Source organism: Hemibagrus wyckioides, linkage group LG19, assembly GCF_019097595.1.
Source record: "Hemibagrus wyckioides isolate EC202008001 linkage group LG19, SWU_Hwy_1.0, whole genome shotgun sequence".
In the NCBI taxonomy this organism is placed as follows: domain Eukaryota; kingdom Metazoa; phylum Chordata; class Actinopteri; order Siluriformes; family Bagridae; genus Hemibagrus; species Hemibagrus wyckioides.
This window is the reverse complement of record NC_080728.1, coordinates 6,761,222-6,787,285: the sequence shown is the minus strand read 5'-3', so window position 1 is coordinate 6,787,285 and position 26,064 is coordinate 6,761,222. Positions and strand designations below refer to the sequence as shown.

General features: G+C 37.4%; 1 protein-coding gene across 1 annotated transcript in view; it reads left to right on the top strand.

Moving 5' to 3' along the window:
- The window catches only part of LOC131370316 (thyrotropin-releasing hormone-degrading ectoenzyme-like), a 154,780-nt gene that overhangs the window by 20,076 nt on the left and 108,640 nt on the right, over nt 1–26,064 (top strand). The window contains exon 4 of the mRNA XM_058417577.1: nt 8,740–8,866. Within this exon, the coding sequence (XP_058273560.1) occupies nt 8,740–8,866 (127 nt within the window). The remainder of the gene's footprint in view (nt 1–8,739; nt 8,867–26,064) is intronic.

The following is a 26,064-nucleotide window of genomic DNA, read 5'->3' as shown; positions in this document are numbered from 1 at the left end:
AATGACTAAAATAATTTCTGTAATGTGGACGGTCGTAACTTATAAAAATAGACCCAGAAGGAAGACATGGCATCTAAATCGAATTACAGCAAAATACTGCATCAATATCTCTTGGACCTTCAGTGTTTGAGCAGTTAAAATCTGCTAGTATATTTGCTAAAATGTTAGAAAAGGATATTCGTACCTGCTCTATGACTTGTTCTATGCCCCCTTGGTATCCCAAGCCTTCACTAATGACATACTCAGAGGAATGCCTGGACATTTAATGGGCTATACTGGTAATATTGAGAGATACTGGCTATCAGAAAAGCCATAATAGAATGATCTCATCGGCTCATGGGGGCAGAGCAGCCTTTTGAAGTCTACACTCACCACAGAAAATTAAAGTGGGGCATTTATATTCTATTGCATGTATATTCTTATTATATCACATATACCATGCCCAGGGTTAAAGCCAATGGCATTCAAAAGCCAATGCCCTTTCATCTGACTAGTGCCAAAGAAGAGACAAGAGAATGTTATTACATCACAACACCGTAATTGCCCAGCAACACCGGAATTGTCCAGCAGATTCCAACAAAGCATATATTTGTATATAAACATATAAGTGCCTCACACCTAGACGCCCACATTAAATATCGGTGAGACTCCATGCTGACAGACTTTCAAGGATTTGTGAACTTGTTACATGACCAAGCTATGACCATAATCCTAGTTGTGATAGACATCTCTATCTACAGTCTTCTTAAATCAGCTGATGAGCCTTCCTCTAGGTTTTCTGGTTCCCTTCCACTGTCCAAAAACATACAGGTAGGCTGGACTGACTAGGCTGAATTTCCCATAGGTGTGAATGTGTATATGCATGGTGTGATGGACTGGATGGATCTTCACCAAGATGAATTCTTCTACCTTGCTCGCATTGTTACTCTTCTGTGTAATCTCTTCTGTCTTGAAGCATGTGATCAGATGGATTTGATCTGAAATAGATCACAAGGTCTTGCACAGTTTGCGGAGTCCATGCCAGCTCACACAGTGTGCACTGTCATTAAAGCACAAATACCAAGAAACTCTGAAATTCCTGTCAGTATTTCAAAGATTCTCAAGTTGGTTTTCAATAATAGAACTTGTAAAGATAATTGTTGTATTAAAAAAAAACATTTTCGCTGTCACCCTTACATACACACACACATTTGCACTTCAACCCATTCCTGAGTTAGACAACGAACAGCTGCAGGTAGGATGCATTTCCAGATAAGAAACACATTGTCTGTAGCGTGCTAATGGAAAAGCCAGGAAAGGGATTTATTTCCCCCTTGAGTGCTGCATGTCTGCCATATGCTGAGTGCTATTATCCGTCCTCTGGGTATGCAGGTTACCTCAAGACAGCACAGCCAAAAAGGAGCCAAACACAAACTACGGGAAAACACACAGTGGATTGTAATTATGAGGATATGCAAATTGCATTGACGGATTTGAACTTTAGCCTGCACTGTTAGATCAAAATCATAGCTTTGACCTGGATTCATTAGCAGAATCACATGTGTGGGCATAATTAACTAGTACAGACTTTTAAAAAAAATGCTTAATGTTTAATGAAATAAGGATCAGTCAAGAAACGTGACTCGTGAGTAAATGATTTTAGCTAAATTTGACCTATTCAAGTTTTAAACTGTCTACATATATACACCTACAATATACCATTAATTTCAGAAATAAAGACGTTAACTATGCTAAACTATTTTTAGATGATTTTAGTATTAGATAATGCTTTAAAGATGCTTTTTTTTTTACTTCCTTGGCTTACAAATAAGAGGAATCTGTTTAATGCTTTCCTTTTATTGGCTCAATGCCACAGCGCACACAAATTTGTGTGTGTATTTGAAATTAGCTGTATGTGACAGCAACCGCCAATTGGCAAACTGTAATAGGTACTCATTTGTAAAGAACGTAATAAAAAAACATAATGACTTAGGGCCAGTGAAATTCCAGGACAGTGTTAGGTTATACTACTTTCTAATTTACTAATTCCTATACGAAGATGAAAAAGGCACCTCAGAACATTTTAAAAGGCATTTCTGAGTTGATGGCAGCACCTGCATAACCGTAAAGAGATTAACTCATATTTCTGCTCCTCTCTTATCCTCTCCTTGCTAATTTCTGCAGCTCATGCAAATCATTTTTCATGTTTTCCTAGTTTCTTATAATTTACTCATGCAAAAGCGTGACTGATACAGCTCCACATTATCTCCAAACCCCCACCACTGGCTCTTTTCAAGCTTGAAACTTCCAGTTTCTGGATCAGAGTGTCATGCATATGAAAGAGGCTCTTTTGGTATGGAGTTAAAATGATTTCTTTCTTCTCAAAGTGCCACTTGTTTCTGTGATGTACAATACAAGGACAAAAATATCATGATTTCTTATTTTTATGCTCTGTTTCGGTTTGATTAGGATATTTGCTATAGCCAATTAATATTCCGTGCGCAAACATAACATTTACAAATTAATTAGACTTGTTAAAATCCAATCCGACATATTTGAGAGTCTCTCCAGCAGTTTTTAGAAGCCTGATCTGACATCTATTATGTCTTTAATTTAGTCTGCTGTATGTGTACGGCTGCAGCTGGCCGTTCTCATTCAGACTGGTCTCAGCAGCCTGCATCCTGTCACGATTGTATCGAACACTCTGCTCTCTCTGGACTCTCCAGCTACATATGGTTTCCTGCCACCAGTTTGGCCTCCAGGCTCCTTCACAATCATTAATTCTGCAACACAAATACCAGTGTTACTGTGGGATGTCAGACTGTTAAGCTTTATTTTCAGGCCTAGTAGAAGAAACATCAGTGTAGGATTAAAATGACAGAATCAGCCTGAAATCGTCCTGTAAGTCAAGGGTCATCTATTAGAAATTTTATGAAGAATCAGCATTGGATCTTATCTAATAATATAAGTCAGGTTTGTACATGGTAAAGAATAATGTATAGAATTAATGAACTATTGTGGATTTTTACCCCGATGAGGGCTACACAACATTCTGAAGTCGCTTTGGATAACAGAATCTGCTAAATTAATAAATATAATTTTTTTCATTTCATTGTCTGTAGCGCTTATCCGATCTATACTCGGGTCACGGGGAGCCTGTGCCTATCTCAGGCGTCATCGGGCATCAAGGCAGGATACACCCTGGACGGAGTGCTAACCCATCACAGGGCACACACACACTCTCATTCTCTCATGCAATCACACACACTACGGGCAATTTTAGAGACTCCAATCAGCCTAGAAGCATGTCTTTTGGACTGTGGCAGGAAACCCACCAAGCACAGGGAGAACATGCAAACTCCACACACACAGTGAGCAGGAGCGAGACTCGAACCCAGGAGGTGTGAGGCGAAAGTGCTAACCACTAAGCCACCATGCCGCCCAATAAATATAATATATATTAAATATGTTCAAGCCTTTGTTTCATAGACACTACTTATGTATGTACACAGTATGTAACTGTGTATATGAACAGATAACAAGCAGCGCAGTCAGAAACACCTGGACACCTTCTTGTGCACACTGATCTTGTACACAGAATCACCTCACTAAGACAGTATTTATGGCCATTATTGAGGATTTCTATAACATATGTAAATAACATTTTATGTCCTTTTTAGCTTCTATGGAGCAACACCTTTGAGGTGTTAACCAATAATTGGCTGTACTGGTTACATATTACATAGTTAATAATGCCACCCAGGGGTGTAACCTATCTTCATAAACATTTATTAATGATCAAATTTTGTTTACAAAACAGACCATTTTGGTTCTGGCTGATTGGCCAAACTACGTATGAAGCTGTTGTAAAAACAGCTGTGACCTCAATGCAGTTAAGTAACATACGCGCCAGGTTTTAAGCCATTGTTCTGCCCGTAGAATACCCAAATCTTTGTTATGTTGCTTAGCAACCTAAGATTATTGATTTACAGAGTAAATTGTGTGACGGAACACTAAAGAAAATGTTATCTTACTAAGCTTAAACAGGCTATTTGCTTGCACAGGCTAGTAATCAGACAGCTTTGTAACATGAAGTCCAATGTGTACTAATGCATAAGAAGAAGGGGAAAAATGCTGTGTATCACATTGATATTTATTGGTTCATATAGATAGATAGATAGATAGATAGATAGATAGATAGATAGATAGATAGATAGATAGATAGATAGATAGATAGATAGATAGATAGATAGATAGATAGATAGATAGATGCATAATGATGATCACACATGCATAAGAAGAATCTCACCACCCTTGGTAGATAGGGAGGACAGCACATAATGTTTCCAAAAACTCCTTCCACCTCCATCCAAATGCTTGATTCTGTAAGACAGTGTTTTCTCATTTTTGATCCTGGAGTTAATCATGCTGCATTCATTATTTTAGCTGCACATTGTTTTTTTTTTTTTTTGAGTGTGTTTGTTTTCCTCTTTCTAACACAGCTGAATAAACTCACTAGCTGATTAACATGCCATTCAAGGGGTGAAATGAATTAAAAGGTTTAACAGAGTGAAATGTGCAGCACAAGATTGGGATTCCAGGAAAACATTTAGGGACTCTCTCGTCTAGGGACAAGGGTAACTAAGATGGCTTGGCTGTGACGTGCAGATTTGTTTCTCTTTCTCCTCTGTTTATTTCCACAGTTCTTTCCACCAGCTCTTAAGTGTAAGGCTCCTCATCTCCTCTGCGGAGATCTGATAGGATCAGAATCAAAGCATTTTCACTAATGGGAAGTGAGGCACATTGCCATTGCAATCTGATACACTGATTTAGTGCACCATCATGTAACAGATACAGTTTTGTGTCTAGGACAAATATGCATAATGTGTAAACATGAAAGGATAAAAATCATTTTAAAATGGAGTTTGAAAATGCCAGAATATATAGTGACCACTTTATTAGGAACTTACTCATGCAGTCATCCAACCATCAAATCAACCAGTGCATAAAAGCATGCACTTACAGTTCAAGAGCTTCATCATGTAGATACAAGTTAAGAGCTGGAACAGTGTGATCTTAGTGATTTTTATCATGGCACAGTGGCAGATAGACCGGTTTGTGATTTGTCTAATCTCCTGGAGTTTTCATATCACTTGGTCTTTTACCATTTTCAAGTGCCCAATTTTGCCCACTGGATATGGTATTTGCCACAAGATTTGATATGTTGTGCATTCTGAGATGCTTTTCTGCTCACCATGGATGTAAATGGTGGCCATCTTAGTCTGCTTGGACAGTCAGTCTTGTCTTTCTCCTCTGACCTCTCAGAGAACCACCAATTTTTTTAGCACCATGCTGTGTAAACATATTTTCAACATTTACTATTGACCTGTATTTGCATGATTTTATGCTGCCACATGGTTAAGCAGGTATACAGGTGTTCCTATTAGTGTCTGGCAGGTGTATGTGTAAGAGGTATTACTGTATAAAAATAAGCGAGTAGTTAAATAAAAAAAAAATATATATATATATATATATATATCCAGGACCTGTGCTGGTTTGTGGGCTCAAAATCAATTTCACATTGAAGAATTCCTTCTAAACCATGGATCAGTTGTATAGCTTCCTGTTATATATATGGAAAATATCAAGCGCCGGGTTTATAAGCGCCATTTTGTTTTTTGTATTTCCCTGTGGTACAAACACTCAATAAGAGAGAACAGTAAAGACCCATGTTTTGTTAAATGGATAGCATGTCATCATGCAGAAATACCTGCAAAGCACTCGCCCTGTAAAGGTGAGACAAATGCATTGCTCCAGTCCTATGAAAGTGTGGTTTTATTATGGTTCAGTAACCATAATAACACTTTCCCCAGCACCATGAAAGAAGAACCAGGAAGGAAGATGACAAGTTGAACTATGTTACTTGACATCAAGCTCAGTTCGCTTCTACTCCGGATGCAGACTGCACAAGGTTTAGTTGACACAAAACTCAGGAGGAACAGGAATTGGTTTTCTGGATCATCCCTGGGCTTGAAAACAGTGTTAACACTACACTAATCATGCCTAATAATTCAGGCACTGTGTGAAAGTGAGAAAATGACATAAATTAAAGAGAATTTCTATTAAATAAGAGTCTTTCCAGCTCTCCATTAGTGTTCAGAAATAAAATGTTATATTGCATACTGGTTTGGAGCCACTGGTTAGATGTTTGCGGTCATGTTATAGACATATGCGTGTGGTATCTAAATTTGTAGTATCAGCTCAAATATTTAAAGCTCTGTTGGATTTTTTTTTTTTTTTGCTTCGTTCCATTATATGTCAATGCAGGTTGTGTGACTCAGGACCCTTAAGAATTCTCTCTTCCTGTGTGTGGGCTGTGTGTGGGTTGTATCCTGTCTTAGCAACTTTAACACACTTCATTCTGTTTCACTTGTCCATGAACTGTGAGATGCTAAAAATGTTGTTTAGTGTCATTAGCATCCAGTCCAACTATAGATAGCCCTCTGGAACATATACTATCTATTCAGACCAACTGACCACAAACAAACAAATAAATCCTTCAAAAAATATTTCCACATGCTAAACAATACTGGCAACATTTCTATCTTTATTTAAACAATGACATGCTGTATATGAAGTGTTCTGTATATAAATAACATCCATGCAAAAAAAAAATTGTACTTATATTAACTTCTATTTTTATTCTTCAAAAAGCATGAAATTATTCACTCGAAGAAATGAATCACTACAGTATCAACATGTGAAGTGAAAGCATATAACTGCTGTGAAACAATATTCTTTTCTTTGCTGGTGACTGTATGAGTGTGTTATTCCAGGCACATGAAGCCATTTCTTTCACCTGGGTAAGAAACTGTGCAGAAAAAGACACAGCAGCTTCAGCTAGTCGAATAGAGCGATCATTTTCTACAGAGGAGCATCTCAAGCAAACTGTCACATTTTCATATTCTTTCACTCTCTACCCTTTTCTCTTTGTTTTACCTTTAATTTCTTTCCTCAACTCCTACCGCTCTCTTTTATTGGGTGAAAATTACTGCAAGCTTTAAAACACCACATAGTTATACTAAATATGCTGACTGATAAAGGATTTTTTTTTTTTTAAGTTGGAAAATCATTATAAGTTACAGGGGTAACTTTTCCTTTGCTTTTTTTTTTATGTGAAAATATTAGCTGGACATCAGTGTCAGTGGATTCAATTCTCATATCACAGATCGAACAATATTATGCTCTAGTTCATTCAATTACCACAGAGACAAGATAAATGTACTGCCTCCTTCTTTGTTCAGATGTTCAGACCATCTTTTTAAATACTGCTTTAAAAGTGCGATGAAGTTTTCAAGCAGCGCAGTACCGAAGACTATTAGTGACATATTTTCCTAGGGAAAACTATGGAAGCATAAGGACTAGACAATGATGTTGATTATAGCCTTGATTTTGACTTATTTAACAGATCGAACTTATGTGACTGCAAATTTTAATAGCAAAGCTTCTCAATCACAGCTCCAGGTTTTCTGGTTTTAAGATCATGTTGCATTTCATTTTTTCTTCTTATTGGAATCCTATTGTTTTTCTTCCTTGGCTATTCTAAATTTCCTCTAGGTGTGACTGGGATATGTTCCACCATGAGCCTGACCAGGATAAATTTGGCTATCCAAGAATAATGAATAAATGTCAGGTTTTAGTAGTGAAGGCAGAGGCAAGTGCAGATTAGAGATTATTAAAGTGAAGCACACAAGCAAACAAAACTAGATACATGTGGTACGAGTTGAACATGAAGACAATGAGGAATAAGTGGCGTACAGCAACATCCAAATCTGAACAGTGTGACACAAAGAAACCAGAATTTTAATATCAGCACTAATTAGGTGAAGAGGAAACAGGTGCAAATGGTTATTGACGCCATTACTTGGCCGACTGATGGGTAATGTAGTTCTGATCTGTTCTGCGCTACCATGACAACAAATAATTATATTTATTTATTTTAACAATAAAATGAGAAAATGATGCATTGTGTTATCTGTAGTATACAATCTACTTGTGATTATTAGACTATTATTTTAACCATTATCACATCGGCACTGTGAAGAGTGCATTCAATGTTGTTATGATTTAGTTACTAGATGTGTAGATACTCTAAATAATTGTACATCTGTATTAATCATTTTTTCCCCTGTCAGAAGCTCAGTTTAAAATGACAGATTTACTTTACTTGCCAGTTAGTATATGATATGTACCTGTGTTATATAATCCTGAAGAATGTTGTGAACAGATGATCCTAAAAAGTGTCACCAAAAGAAGATATCTTAGCAAGTGAAGCAATCTTAAACAAAGGAAAAGTAATTTCATATCTATTATCATGAGATTATTATATAACAGATCAAATTAATAAACCTGTATGAAATGGTCTTATTCTATTAACAGCTCATTTTATTTCTTTCTAGACATAAAAGCTTAATATGAGCAAAATGATCTGCCAGTAGAATAAGAATATTTCAAGCTCGAAATGAGTAAAATTGTCTACATTCAGGCTTAATAATCTTATATTTGTTTAAAAGCAATCTAACGAAGAGAAGTATTAGAGATAACATTTTGTGCAAGGGTGTGAAATTCAGTGGTGTGTTTATATCTGTGCATGAAGCATGATTAATGTGAACTTCAGTCATCTTAATTTACTTTTAGTAGCAGCAGTAATTTAACTACATTACGGATTAGACTCGTTTTGTTATTGTGTTTTTGGGACAGATCCGGCTGTACGCTCGACCTGATGCCATTCAGAGCGGATCAGGAGACTACGCCCTGCAGATCACCAAAAGGCTTCTCAACTTCTACCAGAATTATTTCAAAGTTAAATACTCCCTGCCCAAACTAGGTAAGCCTGACTGTGTGCACTTGTGTCTTTGCTATTGGCTGGCTGTATAATGTACATGTTGGTGTGTGATTTAGGTGTGTGTTTGAGAAAGAGAGAGTGTGTAAAGGTGTGTGTGTGTTTTCTTGTTTGTGAGTAGCCAGCATCCTACTCTGTTCCACACAAGTGTGTTTCTGTATCTTTGATGTGCTCATTTAAATTCAGCCATCAGTTTCTAGCCTACATTATCCCCACACCTCTTTCTGCGATACCCCATCCACTCAGCCCTAACCTGCTGACTTTTAGTTTAACCTCCCAGAACTATAATCAGTAGTTTTTAATGTCAGTCAGTATCTCTTTTTCCCAGGAGCCAAAAAAAAAAATTGGAATTTGGTTGTGTCCATTTTCGGCATTGAAATTCTTTGTCATGTCATACTCCAAGATAGTATTTAATATCTCATAAAAAAGGGTTTAACAATTATTGTTTTTCATTAGTATTTCTGTTTTACCTAGCCCATTAAGGACAATATATTCATAGAAAAGTTCCAGCAAAGCCCCAATAAAAGCAGTTTTTTCCTCACATTTTATATCTTTAAAGTAAATGATGATATCAAACCCATTTCTGCTCTCTGTGATGCCGCAAGCATCTAAAATTTGAAGGCGTTTTCTTCAGCCACTAAAATTTGTGCAAGGTTATCACAACAGAGGTAAAAACTTCAGACCCTGAAAGCCAACAGTGTCCTGAATAATTTTATATCCGACTTGCAGCTATAAAATAATTCATTTGTTTATACTGATTGAAAATGTCCGATAAGTCAATTTCCATTCAGCCGGGGGAATTGAAACGGCAGTGTACTGGTGAAAACCTGTAAACACTTCAATCATAAATCTCCCAGAGACTCTGATGGTTTGGACACGCCGGTTTGGTTGGAGTACTGTATGTCCTACTAGAGCTGACAAAGACAGCAGGACAAGACTGATCTACATGCAAAACAACAGCTTTATTTTAACTGTAATAATATTGGGCTGATGGCATTTATGTTGCTTGAAGAACAAAGAAGCAGAGACACTGTCCTAGTAATCACATTTTGCTGTAGGGATTAATGTAGAAATGGGTTACAGACTTTGAACAACTGTCACAGAAGTTAGAAAGCTGTAACTGACTTAAATGGTTATATAATGACTTCTAATGTCATTGCTTCCTGTCTGACAGCATCAGTTTGCAGGATGCTCCTCAGGTGTGACCATGTCCTTAGAAAGCTCTTTGCCTTTAGTCCATGTCTCTAACAAGGCTGTTTCATTAAGGGTATGGTATTGATTTATTGCCTAAAGGCTTGTCTTGTTCAGTCTTTTTAAACAGGATAAAGCCTATTTATTAATCAGCCGAGAGATCTTTTTTCCCTTCGAGTTGTCAGCTGGTTAATCTAGGTCAACAGTTTCATAAAAGTCAAATATGGCAGCTAAACATATAAAGATAACATGTTAAACATAGAAAGATAAACATTTTGCTTCTTCTTTAGCTGGATATGCAGCACCTCAACATCCTCCAACACCAGTGATGACATGGATGACTTTAGTGCCTAACACTGTGAACAAGCATTAACAGTTTACCATTTTACTATATTAAAATAAAATAAAATAAATAAACAAATGTGAATGAGAATAAACATTGTAAAGATGTACAATTGCACACAAATGTAAGCAATTACACACAGGAACAACTCATGAGCAAAAGGTTTGGGTTTTAATAGTTAATAGTTTAATATTTCAGGCTCTAGTTCTATATAAATAATATGACTACTTAAGCAAGGGTCATGGTGCTTAGTGGTTAGCTCATTTGCCTCCCACCTCTAGGGTTAGGAGTCCAAAGACATTTGTTGCCGGCTGATTGACATCTCTAAATTTTCCATAGTGTGTTGGCACACCATTCAGTGTTTTGTGCCTCAAGTCCCCTGAGATAGACTCCACATAGCCCTGTATAGGATAAGTGATACAGAAAATGGATGGATGGATAAAGTAATTCAACCGTAAGATGTAAAAGGCATCATATGTTTACTGTGTTAAACTGGCTCTTCAGAATAAGACTACTTTTGTCATAACTGTGCATGTGGGGGGGTGAATTCAGGAGCAAGAGTGTGTTCCTCTGTGAATTGAGTCCTTGAAGGGGAAATGATGTGGATGTAATGCTCGCCTCACTTATGTAAAGGCACCATCTGTGTACTGAGAGAGGCAGCAGTTGCAGGGCCTCAGGTCTCTGATGGCAGGACACTGTCTTTCTGCTCATCCAGAAATAAGTAAAGAGAATTCAATCAAATCCTGCACATTATTACCACTATAGTGTGCAAATTCTACACCTGTGAACTTCTTAAGTCCTTACGAGGTACAAGTATGTTTGTCTGACAAAATATATTCATTTTTCTTTTCATTTCATACAGCAGAATGGCCATTTTACATGGATTTCACAGCATAAAACATTCAGTCTATTAAGCTTGCTATTTAGACCACTGCGAATGATTGCCCATAGATATGAAAAGGTGTAAAAAGCTTATTGGGCTTCATTCCAATTTCAGCCCATAGCTGAATTTATAATGTCAACAAAAGGACTCAACAGGGACCAGCGAAAATTCTGACATCTGTGTTTTTATTTTATGAGATTCTTCATGCTGGGAAGCTAAAGCTGGTGCCTAGGTGAGGTTATAATTTAGCATTTTGCTAATTACCTTTATCTTGACCTTTATTCTTGGTGAATGTCCTTAAAAATGAATGGTACATGTGAAGTAAGATATCATTTTCAGTTATGTTTAGCAGCAATTTCTTATTTTATGTTTTGAGTTATAGAACCAGAGCTCGAGCTTAAGCTTGGTTTTGCTATTCATTCTTTTCCACTTTACTCAAACTATGCTTCATAGCTTCATGATGGATTTAATATTACCTGTACAATTATGATATGATCTGATATGATATGACATGATAAATGACATAACATTACACCATAAAATATATAAAATCTGGAGGTCTTTTGTACCAGGAAATACATATAATTATTGATAAATATTGATGTTGAATGAGAAAAATATATCACACAGCCATAAATAAAAAGAAAAAGGCTTTAGCAGTGAGTAGGAAGTATGGAAAGGCATTAAGAAGAGACTAATTACACATTTATAATAATACAGGCTCAATTAATGTTGAGAAATTACACCTTTATGTGTCTATCTAATTGTGTCTGTGAGTAGCAGAGAGTGAGAATTTGTCTGAAGCTTTTTGCTGGAACTCAGGACTCATAGCTACTGCTCTGACATGGTGGTGTGATCCCTCATCTTGGATGATGGAGTGTTAAGTGCTATTTGATGTTCTCTAGACACCTTTGCTGATCTATGGAGGGCAGAACATAACATACAATAAAAGGAGGGATGATAAGGCCAAAACAAATCAAATGAGTTCAGGACTCTCTTCCCCTCACCTGTCAGACAACCATGACTGGTTTGACACCTTATGTTAACACTTAGCTCGTACCCTCTGAGAGCAGCATGGTGTCTCTCACTGTCTGATGTGCAAATGTCAATTAGCCATCTAAAACCCAATTAGGCGTTTAATTACTGCCTACTTGTCAAATGGAAGCTCAGTGAAGAAAGTGATGCTCTGGGGAGTAATGATGCTAAATGAAGCAACTGAGCAATATACACTCTGATGTTAATGAACATGGCCTTTCTTTCTGGCGGATTGTTCTCCCCTTGTGAAAGTAAAAGTTGTCTGCTCATGTGACTTTTTTGCAGGGTTCCCTAGTAGAAGGGTGGTATGCCTGCCCTGATCCCAGAGAGGGCTTTAGTTTGGGCATGAAAAGATCCCAAATACCTAGTGGATTAAGAAAAAAAAAAAGAAAGCACCAATTCCAGACCTTGTAGCTGTGATTATTCACAAGATTCCAGAGACTGTTAATGAATTGAATAAAATTCAATACCAAAGCAAAATAAGCCTCTAGAAAGTAATTGTGGTCATATTGCCACAAAGGCCGTACAATACATAAACAGATCCGAGAGACAGAGCCTGATGTAGCTTGTCATGTTGATGCAGTTGTCAGTAATCTGCCACCCAACCCACACAAACTGAGTTTGATTAAGTCAGCCACACAGGAAGATAGCCAGTGGCAGATCATAAAGGGAGGCTGGCCAGCCTGTCAAGGTAATTGACTTTTTCCTGTGGAAAGATTCACTTTTAAAGTGTGAGGAACTGATATTGTATCTCTGTACACAAAACAATGAGGATAGAAGTCACTGCATGTATCCATAACAGGTTTCAAGGGTTATTAAAATGTGAGCAAAGAGTCCACCAGACTGTATGGTAGCTGGGAATATCAGTAGATATAAACATGTAGGCATGCAAGAGCAAATTTTCACAGCAGAAAGAACCAATAATGTTCACACCAAGTAGACAGATCAAGGCAATAGTTTGCTCTCAATGTAAAATGAAGAAACACATTGTAGTATCTTATTGTAACTCACATTACCTAGAGATTTGGCTCCCAATTTTGTTTTTACCTGGACATTTTTCTCCCTCATTGAGGTCATTGAGAATCCTAAGCCAAACTTTGTAAGATAACTGAACATATGCCACATGGAATTGTAGACAAAGAGCTAGTGATCTAAATAGAAAAGAACATACAGGGCAATAAACAGGGCAATCCACTCCTTGTGCTTTTGTTCTATTGTGCTGCAGCATCAGCTTAGAAGAACTACTGACTGGATAGAAAATCTGCATCACTGTGCCAGTGCTGAGAAATTCAAAAGCCAAAATGCCAGTGAGGACACTTGTCAAAGAATTAGACACAGCAGCTAAACAGCAATAAGCATACATGTTCCTGATCCAGTTGGATTGAGATAAATGTTGGCAAGGTCCTTTATCAGTTACGATTGAGAGTACTGGGTAATTGATCACCAGCTGAGAGGAAGCAAAATTACACCACATTCAAAAGATGCCAGCTCAAGCCACTGAAGCATGGACTTATGAGAACATGAGGTGTCAAGCTATACCAAACGATAACACTACACCAAAAGCAAACCTACTGAACAGACCATAGCTTGAAAAGGACTCAAGGTCTTGTGGCTTGTCCCGCCCTACAGTGAAAACTGTATACTATACCTATAGCTCACAAAAAATGTGATTAGATATTGCTTTCAGGGTTTTTCAGATTTATACATGACAAGAAGTTGATTATTTTTTTAGCTTACAGTTAAAAGCTGCTGTAATGTTATTGTTTGCTATTCTTTAAATTAATCGATTCAAAGCCAGTCAAAACCTAGAAGACTTTTTTTAGTTGACACAAAGATATGATATATGTTATATTGTGCAGGATAGAAGGCTGCTGAACAAGATGGCAGATATCATGGTATTAAGTAACTGATTGAAATGTCTAATACATGATTAGCGGCGAGCATGAGCAGCTCTGTCATGGAAATTCATTAGTTATGCATGAGCCATGTTAGGCTAGTTGTGAGTAACTGAGTCTGGTAATAAAAGATGGTAAGTGCTAATGCAGACTGGACTGGAGAATAGATTTTTTGACATACACCAACAAGAATATATTTGCTTTAGAACAAGAAGTCGATGTTAGTGTCTGAAGGGGCATTAGACATGTCCTGTATAAAAGAGGTGGTCTATATTGGCACATTGATTTGTAGGGAGTGATTCTGAAAAAGAGAGAGAGAGAGGAGAAGAAAGAAGGAGTGTGTGTGTGTGTGCATGTGTGTGCTTGCGTAAAAGAGGAAGAAATTAATGGACAATCAAATCCAGATGACCTGTAGGGTGTCTCCGGCTTCCGCTATGGGCTGATAGATCATCTGGTTTGATGAGAGTGCTGTGTGTGTAGTTGCTGCTGATGATTCTGTGTGTAAAGTGAGAACTAATTAGGGCAGTGTCAAAAAAGTTAATGGTGATGAACAACAAGCCAAATAGTTCCTGAATTGATTTGGAATGAATGACAAATTATTCAAAAGCCTAAATGATTTAAAATATAATGAGATTTCTGTCTTTTCATTTTTAGCACTAAAGATTCTGGACTTGACTGTTACTCTGCTTTCTAAATTGCAATGTTTTTGACATTCAGGTCAGGTTTCCTCAAAGATTTATATAAATATTTCGTTTTAGAATTGATCAATATTGTAACCATATTCCCCCTCTTTCCATCAGTCATCTGATGATAAAAAGGACATTCAATAGATAATGTCAATCTTTGTCAGTCCATTGTACCTATACTAAAAGCTGTTGCATAAAACAAAGAGAGATTAACTGCAGTGTAAAAGTACCACTGGGCCAGTATTTGTCTGATGATTAACAACCTGTGAACCTCTGAGCCACTTTATGCATCACACAAGTAAATTATAGAGCAAACGTCAGGTGTTTTAATATAAATCTTTGATGCTTAAGAGAGCTTAAAAAAAGGAACGTAAGCTGTCTTGTGAAGGACGGTACAACCATGTGAATATCAATGTATGTAGTCAGATTTTGTTTGATTTTTGAACCATTTATTATGGTCAATTCCCAAATAATAAAACATGTCTAATTGAATGATCTGGAAATTCATTCAATGCATTTAGCTCTGCTGCTTCTCCTTAACAAAGAGCTCATTCTTATCTTTCATATCGGATTTCCTTTTCTACATTTTGCACTTGCTAATTCTTGTGGAAAATATGTCAATTTTCCAATATAGCTATTTTCGTTTGTCCGAATCAGGAAGCTGCTTGACAGTCCAGCCCTCAAGATGACTGAATTGTTTGCCTCTCAGAATCTCTTCCTCTTCAATGTTTTGAGTGTTTTTATTTTTTATCCATCCTGCAGCTGTGACAAAGAGGAGATCTAATTCAAGCCCAAGCTAAGAGCAGTCCATTGTACCAGCCTTGCAAATTCACCCACTCATTTAGCATCTACTAATGGGATTTGTGTGTGTATGAGTGTTTCTCTGTGTGTGTCCCTGTGTTTTGCATTTGCTTGATTGTTTATCAGAAGAGGTTATTAGCACAGAGATTAGAGGGCAGGAAAAAAAGCATCTCTCTATCTAATGCATGTTGTCTCTCAGTTCATGCACTGGTGTAAGAGTAGACATATCTACGCATCTATGAATATGGTAATTAGTCATTGTCCCTCCAGTGATAAACAAGCAATGACCTATTATTAAAAATATTGAGGTAGGACAAGCTTATCGGCCATTGTGTAACTGACAAAGAAATACAATACAAATACTGTTCCTTATTGAAATGATATGAGATACATTATATTATTCATTATCTTGCATTCTTGCATGGAGTTCCACGGTTAGGATTTAATGGATCTTTAGTTTTATGAACCAGCTCATTTAACATAAAAATAAATTGGAGACAGATACAAAATGATGTTGGATAACTGATTATTATATTTATTGAAAAGGAACAGGAAAAGGGTGTCTAGGGTTTGGGAAGAGAAACCTTCAAAGATAGTATTGTCAGCATCTGCAATGAGAGACAGAGAGAGAGAGAGAGAGAATGATAACCCTCTTTTAACATCCCCCAGCCCTTTCACAGGTGGGGCAAATTAATTGGCACAGCCAACACTTCTCCTCCCATCACATGCTCCCCAAAAGGATTCCACTATTAGACCTAAAAGTAGCAAATGACAGAATCAGACTTTTTGAAGTTTGAAAGCCTTCCTCTGTTTTTTTCTTGCATTCAGGGCCCTATGAACTGTAAAGGTAGAGAGAGAAAGAGAGAGAGAGAGAGAGAGAGAGAGAGAGAAACCCACATGAACACACACACACTCAAACAAACAATGATTATGCCTTTATACTCTGGACTGACCTTAAACCACTACTTTACAAATGTGCCCTTGATGTTGTGAACTTTGAGGTGTACGCATTACAGGATTACTGGTTGGATCTTTATACAGTTAATAAAAATTAGTGGGTTGTGGTCTGTTTAAACCACAATAGGAGCAGTGGAGTAGAGAGCGGTGAGACCATGGTGGCAAAATTGTGGTAAAGCTCTCTGTAAAAGCCAGCTATTCAAGGACTGGTGGGGTTCTCAATGTTTAGATGTTTAGGGAACTAATGCAAGGGTTAAGTGGGTCACACCAAGCACTGCCCTACAGCTTTGCCTGGATATGTAACTGTGATTTCCCAAATACTATTTGGCAGGATTCCCAGTGAGATTAGCTTTAGCTTGATATATAGAAAGTTGTCAAATCTGGTCAATGACCAGGAAGAGATATTAATGTCTATAAAAACAGGCAGGGTTCACATCCAGGTTACCCAAACAATGCCTGTTACAAGGCACTGGAACATGACAGGAGCATTAAAGACTCCAAAGGGCATCACTTTATATTAGAGAAAATGATTGTCTTTGAAGGTGGCAGAGAGTTCTTTTTTTCTTGAGCCATTAATGGCACTTGCCAATAACCATTGGGCAAGTCAAACTTATGTTGCAGACATATGTAGCAGATCCGACTCTAACATAATATATGTTCCTGTTTGTCTATACGAGCCATTAGATATATTAACAGGAAGACAGGGTAAGCTCCATGCACTAAAGCTAGGCTTAGTCAGGTCATGAGCCAGCAGATATTCCACGTATATTTTTTCTCCTTTTTCTGGGATTATCACAGTAAGGTTGTTGTTTAATTGGCTGAGCTAAGCCTACACCAATGTCATGCTCAAGGACTGTTGCACGGCGAGGGACATCAGGGAAAATAGAGGGAAATTAAATGATGCAACAAGCAGACAGATGTCGCATTTTTTACCCTAAGACCAGTGAGAAAGTTACCAGGCTTGTTCAGCAAGCATTTTACCAGAGGACAGGATTTTTACACATTTGGCTACGTCTTCAGAGATTAAATTGTTTAGATCTAGGCATTGCAAACTAATAGTTAAGGAGTCTAATGAACTTTCAGTAGCAGGATCACCTAACAAGGAGCACACAGCTGACACAACACCATCAGGTAAAGATCTTCCGATGTGGTGGAGACGGACACCTAACAGTGTAGGGGCCAGCAAATCTGGCTTGAAAAGGACTAAAAGCCTCAGGTGACAAAGCTAATACCTGATCAGCAAGTTTAAAATGGAGAGACTTGGCTTTGTGATTTGCAATTTCAGCATTTGACACTAGGATTTTGCCAGCTTTTTCTAAGCTGCAGCACAAGATAGGTAGAGCCGGTAATGAAAACTGCTGACTTATAGCTGTTGAGTACCTTAGCTGGTGGATCAGATGTTTGCCACTCATCAGTGAGGACATAACAGTATGCAGACAGAAGTGTCTGGCCTAAGATTGGTACATGGGACCCATACAATCAATAATCAGATGTTCAAAAGGGGTCAAAATAGCAAGGATACCTTGAAGTGGAGTGGCAGGTATGCTCTGTTGCACAAGACAAGGTTCTTTAACAAGCAAAGGTAAGTATATAATGGCTCATAGCTTACCATCGAGTGTCACTGGCAACCAGCTGATTGGGGGTTAGAGTAATGTGAGACCTGTCCTTCCTACCAAAAGCAAAACTACACGTCTTTAGTTGAGGCAGCATTTAAACTCTGACCTTGCAACAATCCAATAGTGGATCGTTTGAAATATGCCATGCAAACATTATGTTAAATGTCTTAAATGTGCATTAGACAGTAGGAGACTATGCACACTAAGGTTGTGGCAATGTGATTAGTGTCTGGGGATGTGGTAGCTTTGTGGTTAAGGCATTTGACTACTGCTTGGAAAATTGTAAGTTTGAACCCCAGGTCCACCAAGCTGCCACTGCTGGGCCCCTAAGCAAAGCCCTTAACAATCAATTGCTCAGTTGTAAAGAAAAATGAGATAAAATTGTAAGTTGCACTGGATAAAGGTGTCTGCCAAATGCCAGAAATGTAAATGTGTCATCTACAGTATGTTATTGTTAAGTTAGCAACAGGATTAAGAAACACAACATAACAGACATATATCATTCTAACTGCAGACTAAATATATGTAAACTTTACAGAGCAATATAAAACAGGAAATATACAGAACAGCATGTGCACAGTGGCAACTATGGCCACTTTAGATGCAGGTAAAGCCTGTAGACTGTGAAATTATTGTTCACTATATTTATATTCATAATTACTGATTAATATTAAAGTGTCATTGCGGTTTCTGCATAGTCAGAACTCAAGCTTATAAAGCACTGATAAGGTTTCATTGGGGAGCTAATAACTTGGAAAGTGATAATGTGTGCCAGTCTGAATAAGTACATCTGCCAAATTATGTAAAAATAAGTAAGCTGGGACTTTAAGGGGTTAATTAGAATGACCTCGAAGTCTGAGTGAATGATAGTTGGATAACTGCATGACCAAAATCTTAATAGGGATGACGGATATGTTGATATTACCCAAGAGCTTTCTATTTCTATTTGAAAGATACAATGCAACCTACATTCCATACATAACAGCTTATTTTTAGTTGAACATGAACAAGAACAACCTGAGATGTTTTGTTTATTTAGAGCAAGTCAGTCATTATTAAACACTTGGTTCATAGCAGAAATCTGACTCATTTATCAGAGGGTCAGATCTCTACAGGAAGCCCATTCATCACCCAGAATGACTGCTTGTGACTGGGTGAGTGGCAGTTCATGAACAAGTGCAGGAACTTTATGAACGAAATAAGAGATTTGCTCTTTAAATGCCACATAATCAATAATATCCAAAGTGAATGGGGGTATTTCAGCATGCTTCTCTAGACACATAATGCAGTGCTGAGTATTTAGTGCTGAATATACCAGCACTAAACTGTGTTAGAATCACCAGTGAATTATATTGACAATTAATTCTGAAAACAGGGATTACATCCAAACAAAATGGCCTCCTGAGCACTGGTCAATAATCTGTGATGTAATACCATAATTGTATTGATAATGACAAAGAGGAGACAAGCTGCAGCTGCAGGGGGAAATGACATACTGGACATGATTCTGAAAAGCAACACACATTTACATAAGCTTCTGTAATTATGTAAACCTGCAGTTTGTATTGTTGTCCACAAGAGCTTCAGGATCCTTTGGGTTGTAAAGATTTCAACATTTGCACTCATAATATCTTTTGAATTTGTACTTATAAATAGAGTATGACCAAAATGGATGTATTTATAAGCATAAACAAAGATATATTTGGATACTACAAATTATAGACATGCATATAAAAGTCTACAGTGACAGTTAATCAGCTTTTTGCAGCATTGGTATTTAATTTTGGTCGATTCCTTTTGCCGAATTGTCTTCAATTCCCCAGGGTAACAAGAGTCCCAGTGATGGACATGCATTTTCATAATCTATAAATTATCAATGAGATGAAAGTCAGGGGATGGGCTAGGCAATGCAAGGCCATTTTTAGTTATTTAGTCTGAATGTTTGAGGTTGTTGAAAGGTCATTTTCTCCCCAGATTCATTTTCTTAGCTGATGAAATTAAATTCTCTTCTAATATGTCCTGGTTTCTTCCTTCATCCATATTTACTGTGATGACATGAAATGTCCCAGTACCATTTGCTCCCAGCTCCTTACTTCACTCTGGTTATGGTGTTATTGGGATAATATGTGCAACCATCCCTCCAGACACTTTCCGTAAACCCTCCTTTGCCCACAGCTTGACCCTGGATGAGAACTCCTTGGAGTTAATGATACATTGCGCCAAATGGAGATTGAGATAATGCAAGGGTCTCACCAAGTATGACTTGTGCTTCATGTCAGATCATAACTGTACTTTTAACAAATGGATTAGATTAGAGTAAAGTCTTAAGACCCAGCCCATCTGAACCCATGCTAAATGGGGTGGGGCATAGAGCCAATAAAAATTTAATCTTATGTAGACTTTCCAAAAGTATCATATTAAGTTTGGAAAGTGCAGACCACCTCTGTCTCTATTAGGGAAATAAAGCAATGGCAGAATGAAGAATTGGACATCTGCAGTTCCAGATAAAGTTAGCAAAAAGCCTCTCCATTTGAAAGAAAACTAAATGATTATCACAGTTTTTCAATTTATGAAAGCAGGAGTGACGTTCATCTGGAAATATGATCTTGTATTTGAGTAATTACTGTTTCATAGTTTGTAGGAATCAATTTCTGAAGCTTAGGTGTAATAGTGATCCCCAGGACAGTTAATGAATGGATGATTCGAGGTTGGACGTAGTATCTCTTGTTACAGTAATTAAGATAAAGACTAGATGATTATGACACCCCTGGTGGGTTGTAAAGGGAATTGAGGCCACAAGAGGCAGGCTTTGCAGCGCATGACTGAGTCGTTGCTTTTATTGAGCTTGTCTTTTCTCTTTCATTTCTCTTTCCTCTTACAATGAGTACTTTGTTTGTCAGATCAAAAAACAGTTGACATGGGCTCAGTTGAAATGCTCTCTGTGCAGCCTTTTCCGCTTCACTGCAAGACACGTATAAAAAATCATGTTAAATGCACACAAGTGTACTTATATTCCTGAAATTACTGACTCCTTCTATGGCAAATACAGCTCTCGTCAGTGCCTCCACCATCACACTGATTTAGATTGTGTGTACTCTATATCCAGAAAACGTGCTCCTGCAGGCTTGCCGCTGTGCTATCTGACCCTTGCATGTGATCCAGAATTTAGCTGAATACAGAAGTTTCCCACAGTATCCCATTGCTATGCTCCCTGTAGGCTTTCTGTAGCTGCCCACATCAGATTTAAAACACTAATGCTTGCCTACAAAGACCAGTGCCTGTCTATCTTAAGGCATTTATTGGACCCCAGTCTACACCATTCTCACATCTTACATGGCTCAACCAGACATACCATCCCTCAAGGTACAAGAAAGACATGCATCAAGACATGCATTTTCTCTGACCTGGAACCCAGGTGGTGGAATGAATTGCCCCTGGCTGTCCAAACAACTGAGTTATCTGTACAAGCAATGGGGAATATATATATATATATATATATATATATATATATATATATATATAGGTATGAAAATAGCATACACCTGATACCTCTAAGGCTTTTAATTAGTCATGATCTTCTCAGTCTTCCTGACTGACATATCACTTCTCCAAGTTTCACAGACTCCTACATTTCTTTCTTTGTTGCTTTGCTCAGAAATGCATTTTCTGTATGGATGTCATGCTCACATTTCTACAGATCAGTGTGTTCTGAATGACAGTGAAAAATCTAAGGGGTGACTTTTTTCTGTCTTCAGAATGCCAGCATTGGTGCAGAAAGAGAGGTCAGAGTGGGTCATGTTTAAGGGCTCGGTCAGGGAGTTTCTGCATTATTCAAAATCAAACAAGCTCAGAAATGACTGGCCAGAGAAAAAAAGTGAGCTGAATCTGACTAAATCTCCCTCTCTCTCTCTCTCTCTCTCTCTCTCTCTCTCAGGCCCTTATTTATTAGATGTCTTATAAGGCTTCAAACTCTGCCATTAAGTGTGTGTTGCATTTAATTTATTTATGTGTGTGTGGCTGAGATCTACTGTGATTTCCCACAACAGTGTCAGGGTGATAGCTCTTCAGTTGCTCTGTGCTGTGTGATGATGTAATGTTGTGATGGGTGACAGTGACAGACAGAGAGAGAGGGAGCAAGAGAGAGAGCAAAAGAATTGTGTGAGGCAGTTGATGGACCGAAAAAAAGAATCACCCTCACATACTACATCTTATAGATGCATTGGGTCAACTGCACTACAAATAGGGTGGTAAGGGATACTCTCACTCTCCTCGTTTGTTTTATTCATTTGTTTTATTCTGAATGCTAATATTTTGAAATGCGATTCAGAATCACTCAAGCCACATTTAAATGATTAGTGTACTTGGTAATTTATTCATTTTTGTTACTGTCCTTACACAATCTGTAGTAGTGTAGGAGGAAAATGTTCCATCTGTCAATCTACTTAATGGCTTTCCTATTACACTTAGTGGTTGAATTTTAAAAGCATCTCATGTAACCTTCAAGGCAGCCGAAAGGTCTGTTTTGTGTACCAGTCTTCTGGATCTTTCTAAACCTGTAAATACTTTAGGATACTTATACTAATACTAAATGAAGGGTTTTTCATTTAAGACACAGCTCATGACAATAATGATGACGACAATGGGAAGTTTTAAAATAAACACAGCTTGTCAGTGTGTTTAAAATTGCTATGCATGAAATGCTAAACATTTTGCAGTTTGACTTGGAAGCCTGACAGGCAGATATGTATCGCCTATGATGTGGAAACTAGTGGATGTCACTTTTAATCCTTGAGATATATATAAATACACAGGCGAGTGTGTGAACAATGTCATTGCAATGCACACACGATGTCACACTTCATGTTTATCCAGCCTGGACCTACAGCTGGCATTATATCACATCACCTTGATATGGATTATTTTGAACAACACACCCCGTCATGTTTTATTTCTTACGTACCGTTAAAAGCAGAAAGAGATTCACATTTCAAATACATTATTTGCCTACTCAAAACAATTGACTCTATAGTTATTGTTAGTTAATTATGTTTGTATATAATAATGTATAGTTAATTACACAAGCCAGTGTTGATCTAAAGCAAATACTATATAGTAAATTTGTGCTACTTTGTTTACTACTGATGTCAAGAGCAGTTTAACTTTAATTTGGGTTTGATGAGACTTCTCTGCCATTTCTAATAGGAATTCTGACTTGACGGTCACTCTCTTTGGCTTTTACTAATGTGAAATTCAGAGTTATGAGCAAATGCAGCATAATAGCATTTGTTGATAACAACAATTAGCCTGGGGGATGTTGTAGTTTAGTGGTTTAGGTGTTAGACTACTGCTCAGAAGGTTGTCAGTTCAAATCCCAGGTCCACCAAGCTGCCACTGCTGGGCCCCTGAGCAATAACCCTCAATTGCTCAGTTGTTTAAAATAAAATTGCAATAAATTGTAAGTTGTTTGAGTAAAAATGCGAATAAATATGTTGCAGTTGATAAAAAAATCAATGTGAGAGGATCATCAAGAGCATCACAATGCAATTATAAATAGAGGAGGTTATTTAAATGCGTGTGACTATTTATAACCTCAGATTTTTATTGTGTTGATCCATGTAAAGACATTTGAGCGATTTTATCTGACCATTTTATCAGCGATTCCCTATGCATAGTTTGTAAACAGCAACAGTTATTCAGACAATTAATATCTGTGGATCTGTTTAATAAACTAATTATGGCAAATAACTTTTTGTCATTTTGTTGGCGTCTGACGTCTGAACAATGGTGTAGCTTCTGTCATGCTGGCTGTGGCATCAACTGAGAATCTGCTGAGAGTCTTATAAACCGGTCAGAGGAGATCACACTGGTCTAACATGACAAATCTGCTTGTGTGGAAATCATGGAGAATTATTGTGCACAGTTCTTCCACAGAGATCACAATGAAGGTTTAGATAATCTCATGTATGTTCATCTGGCGACAGTAAAGACTGAGACTGACATGGGAAAACATAGCTGTTAATGGAGATCTTAAGTCCTATGGACATGTAATAGATAGATGTGAGCTTCTCAGAGTTATATGTCTCCATGATGAGATTATTTTCTCAAATAAATGTACATAGAAACATACAGTCTGTGCTATAAGCTCAACTGAGACGTTGATCTGATACCAGTGGACCATAAGGTCAAATGCCTTTTATCTGGCCAAAGCTGCTTTGCCCTTGAGCATGGCAGTTAACCCAGATTTGCTCCAGTGACGTTTAAATGAGGGCTCACTGTGTCCTTGCTTTCCCTTCAAGCCAAAATGGTGCTTCTGTAACCAAGCATGTTATAACCATGCAAAAATAAAAGAAACAATAGGCTATGGATATGAGTGCAACAAATAAACACAGTTTCCTGATCCTCATACAGCAAACCCAGTGACATTAAGGATGACATTTTCAATATATGTGATGCCTGGGATAATTAAAAGGGACTGGATCATGTTAGTTTGTTTTTGACATTTGTATAGTATAAGATCCTTCGAATTGATCAAATAGAAACCTTCAGCAGTTGTTTATTTATTATTCCTCTTTATAATTAATTCTGTTGTGTCAGCTTTGTGGCGGTTGTTTCCAATTCCCTTTCTACTCTTTTTCTCAAGAAATCCAGGTTTATTTTGTAATTGTATCATTCATTTCATTTCTTCCAATATGAAAGATATAGATATCATAACACCATATGTTTTGGTACCATCCTCCTGCATGATCACAACTACACAAATTACATGTGCTGAATGTGCAAAATTTCAACAGAAAGATTCAAGAGGTTTGAAAAGTAATGATTATTGTACTTGATGTAGATGTAATGATAGTCATGCATTCAGAATATTGTTTAAGGAGACAACAAAGAAGATAAAAAATAGTTCCTAAATGAACTTTCTACATAAAATACCATAACAAACAGGTCATTTTCCAACATTAATTTTAAAATTTTAACCATAAAGAAGTAAAAGACAAAAAAATAGTGACCTTCTAGCGATTGTGAATTAATGTGTTTTACCAGTGTGTTGCTTTGAAAATTCATTTTCTCTCAGTGACTAACTGACCTACTGCTGAAATGTAAATTCCAATCTAAGTACACTTAGCTAGCAAGCAGTAATACCTGAGATGTTCTGTGACACACATGGATTTGCTGCCTTTGCTCAAAAACTAGCCCAACTCAGGCCCAACTCTGGGCTAGTTCATAAGGGTATGTGTCCATGCATGAAATATTATTGTTATATTGTACACAAGGGTTGTAAGGATGCAATGTGGCATGAACGCATGTTACAGTCGCTCAATTTTGTGATCATAGTAATTTACTCAAAATCAGACAAATTCTGTGCCATTCAAAGAACCACCGATTTTTTTTTTTTCAGATTTGGACCATTGTAGAATGTCACTATAACACCCATTCAACCGAAACCCTCTTTGATTCATGTGCATTGAACATGAGCACAACTACTTTTAATTGTTAGGAGTTAAAATGAAGAATCATGTTGCAATTTTGCTAATTCAAGTAGTTGATATATACATTTTGGCTGCAACAGTTCCCAACCAAATTAAGAAGGAACTGATTTGTAGCTACATGTTTATTTTCATGAAAGGTGTTCTGAGCTCAGCTAGCTATATATCTAATGGTGCCACAGCAACTTTTTGAAACTTTTAATATATCACAATATAATCACACTGTTACTTGAATGGAGTCGATCAAATGAATGGAGTGTCAAATGGACTGAATATAAATATACCTGATGCT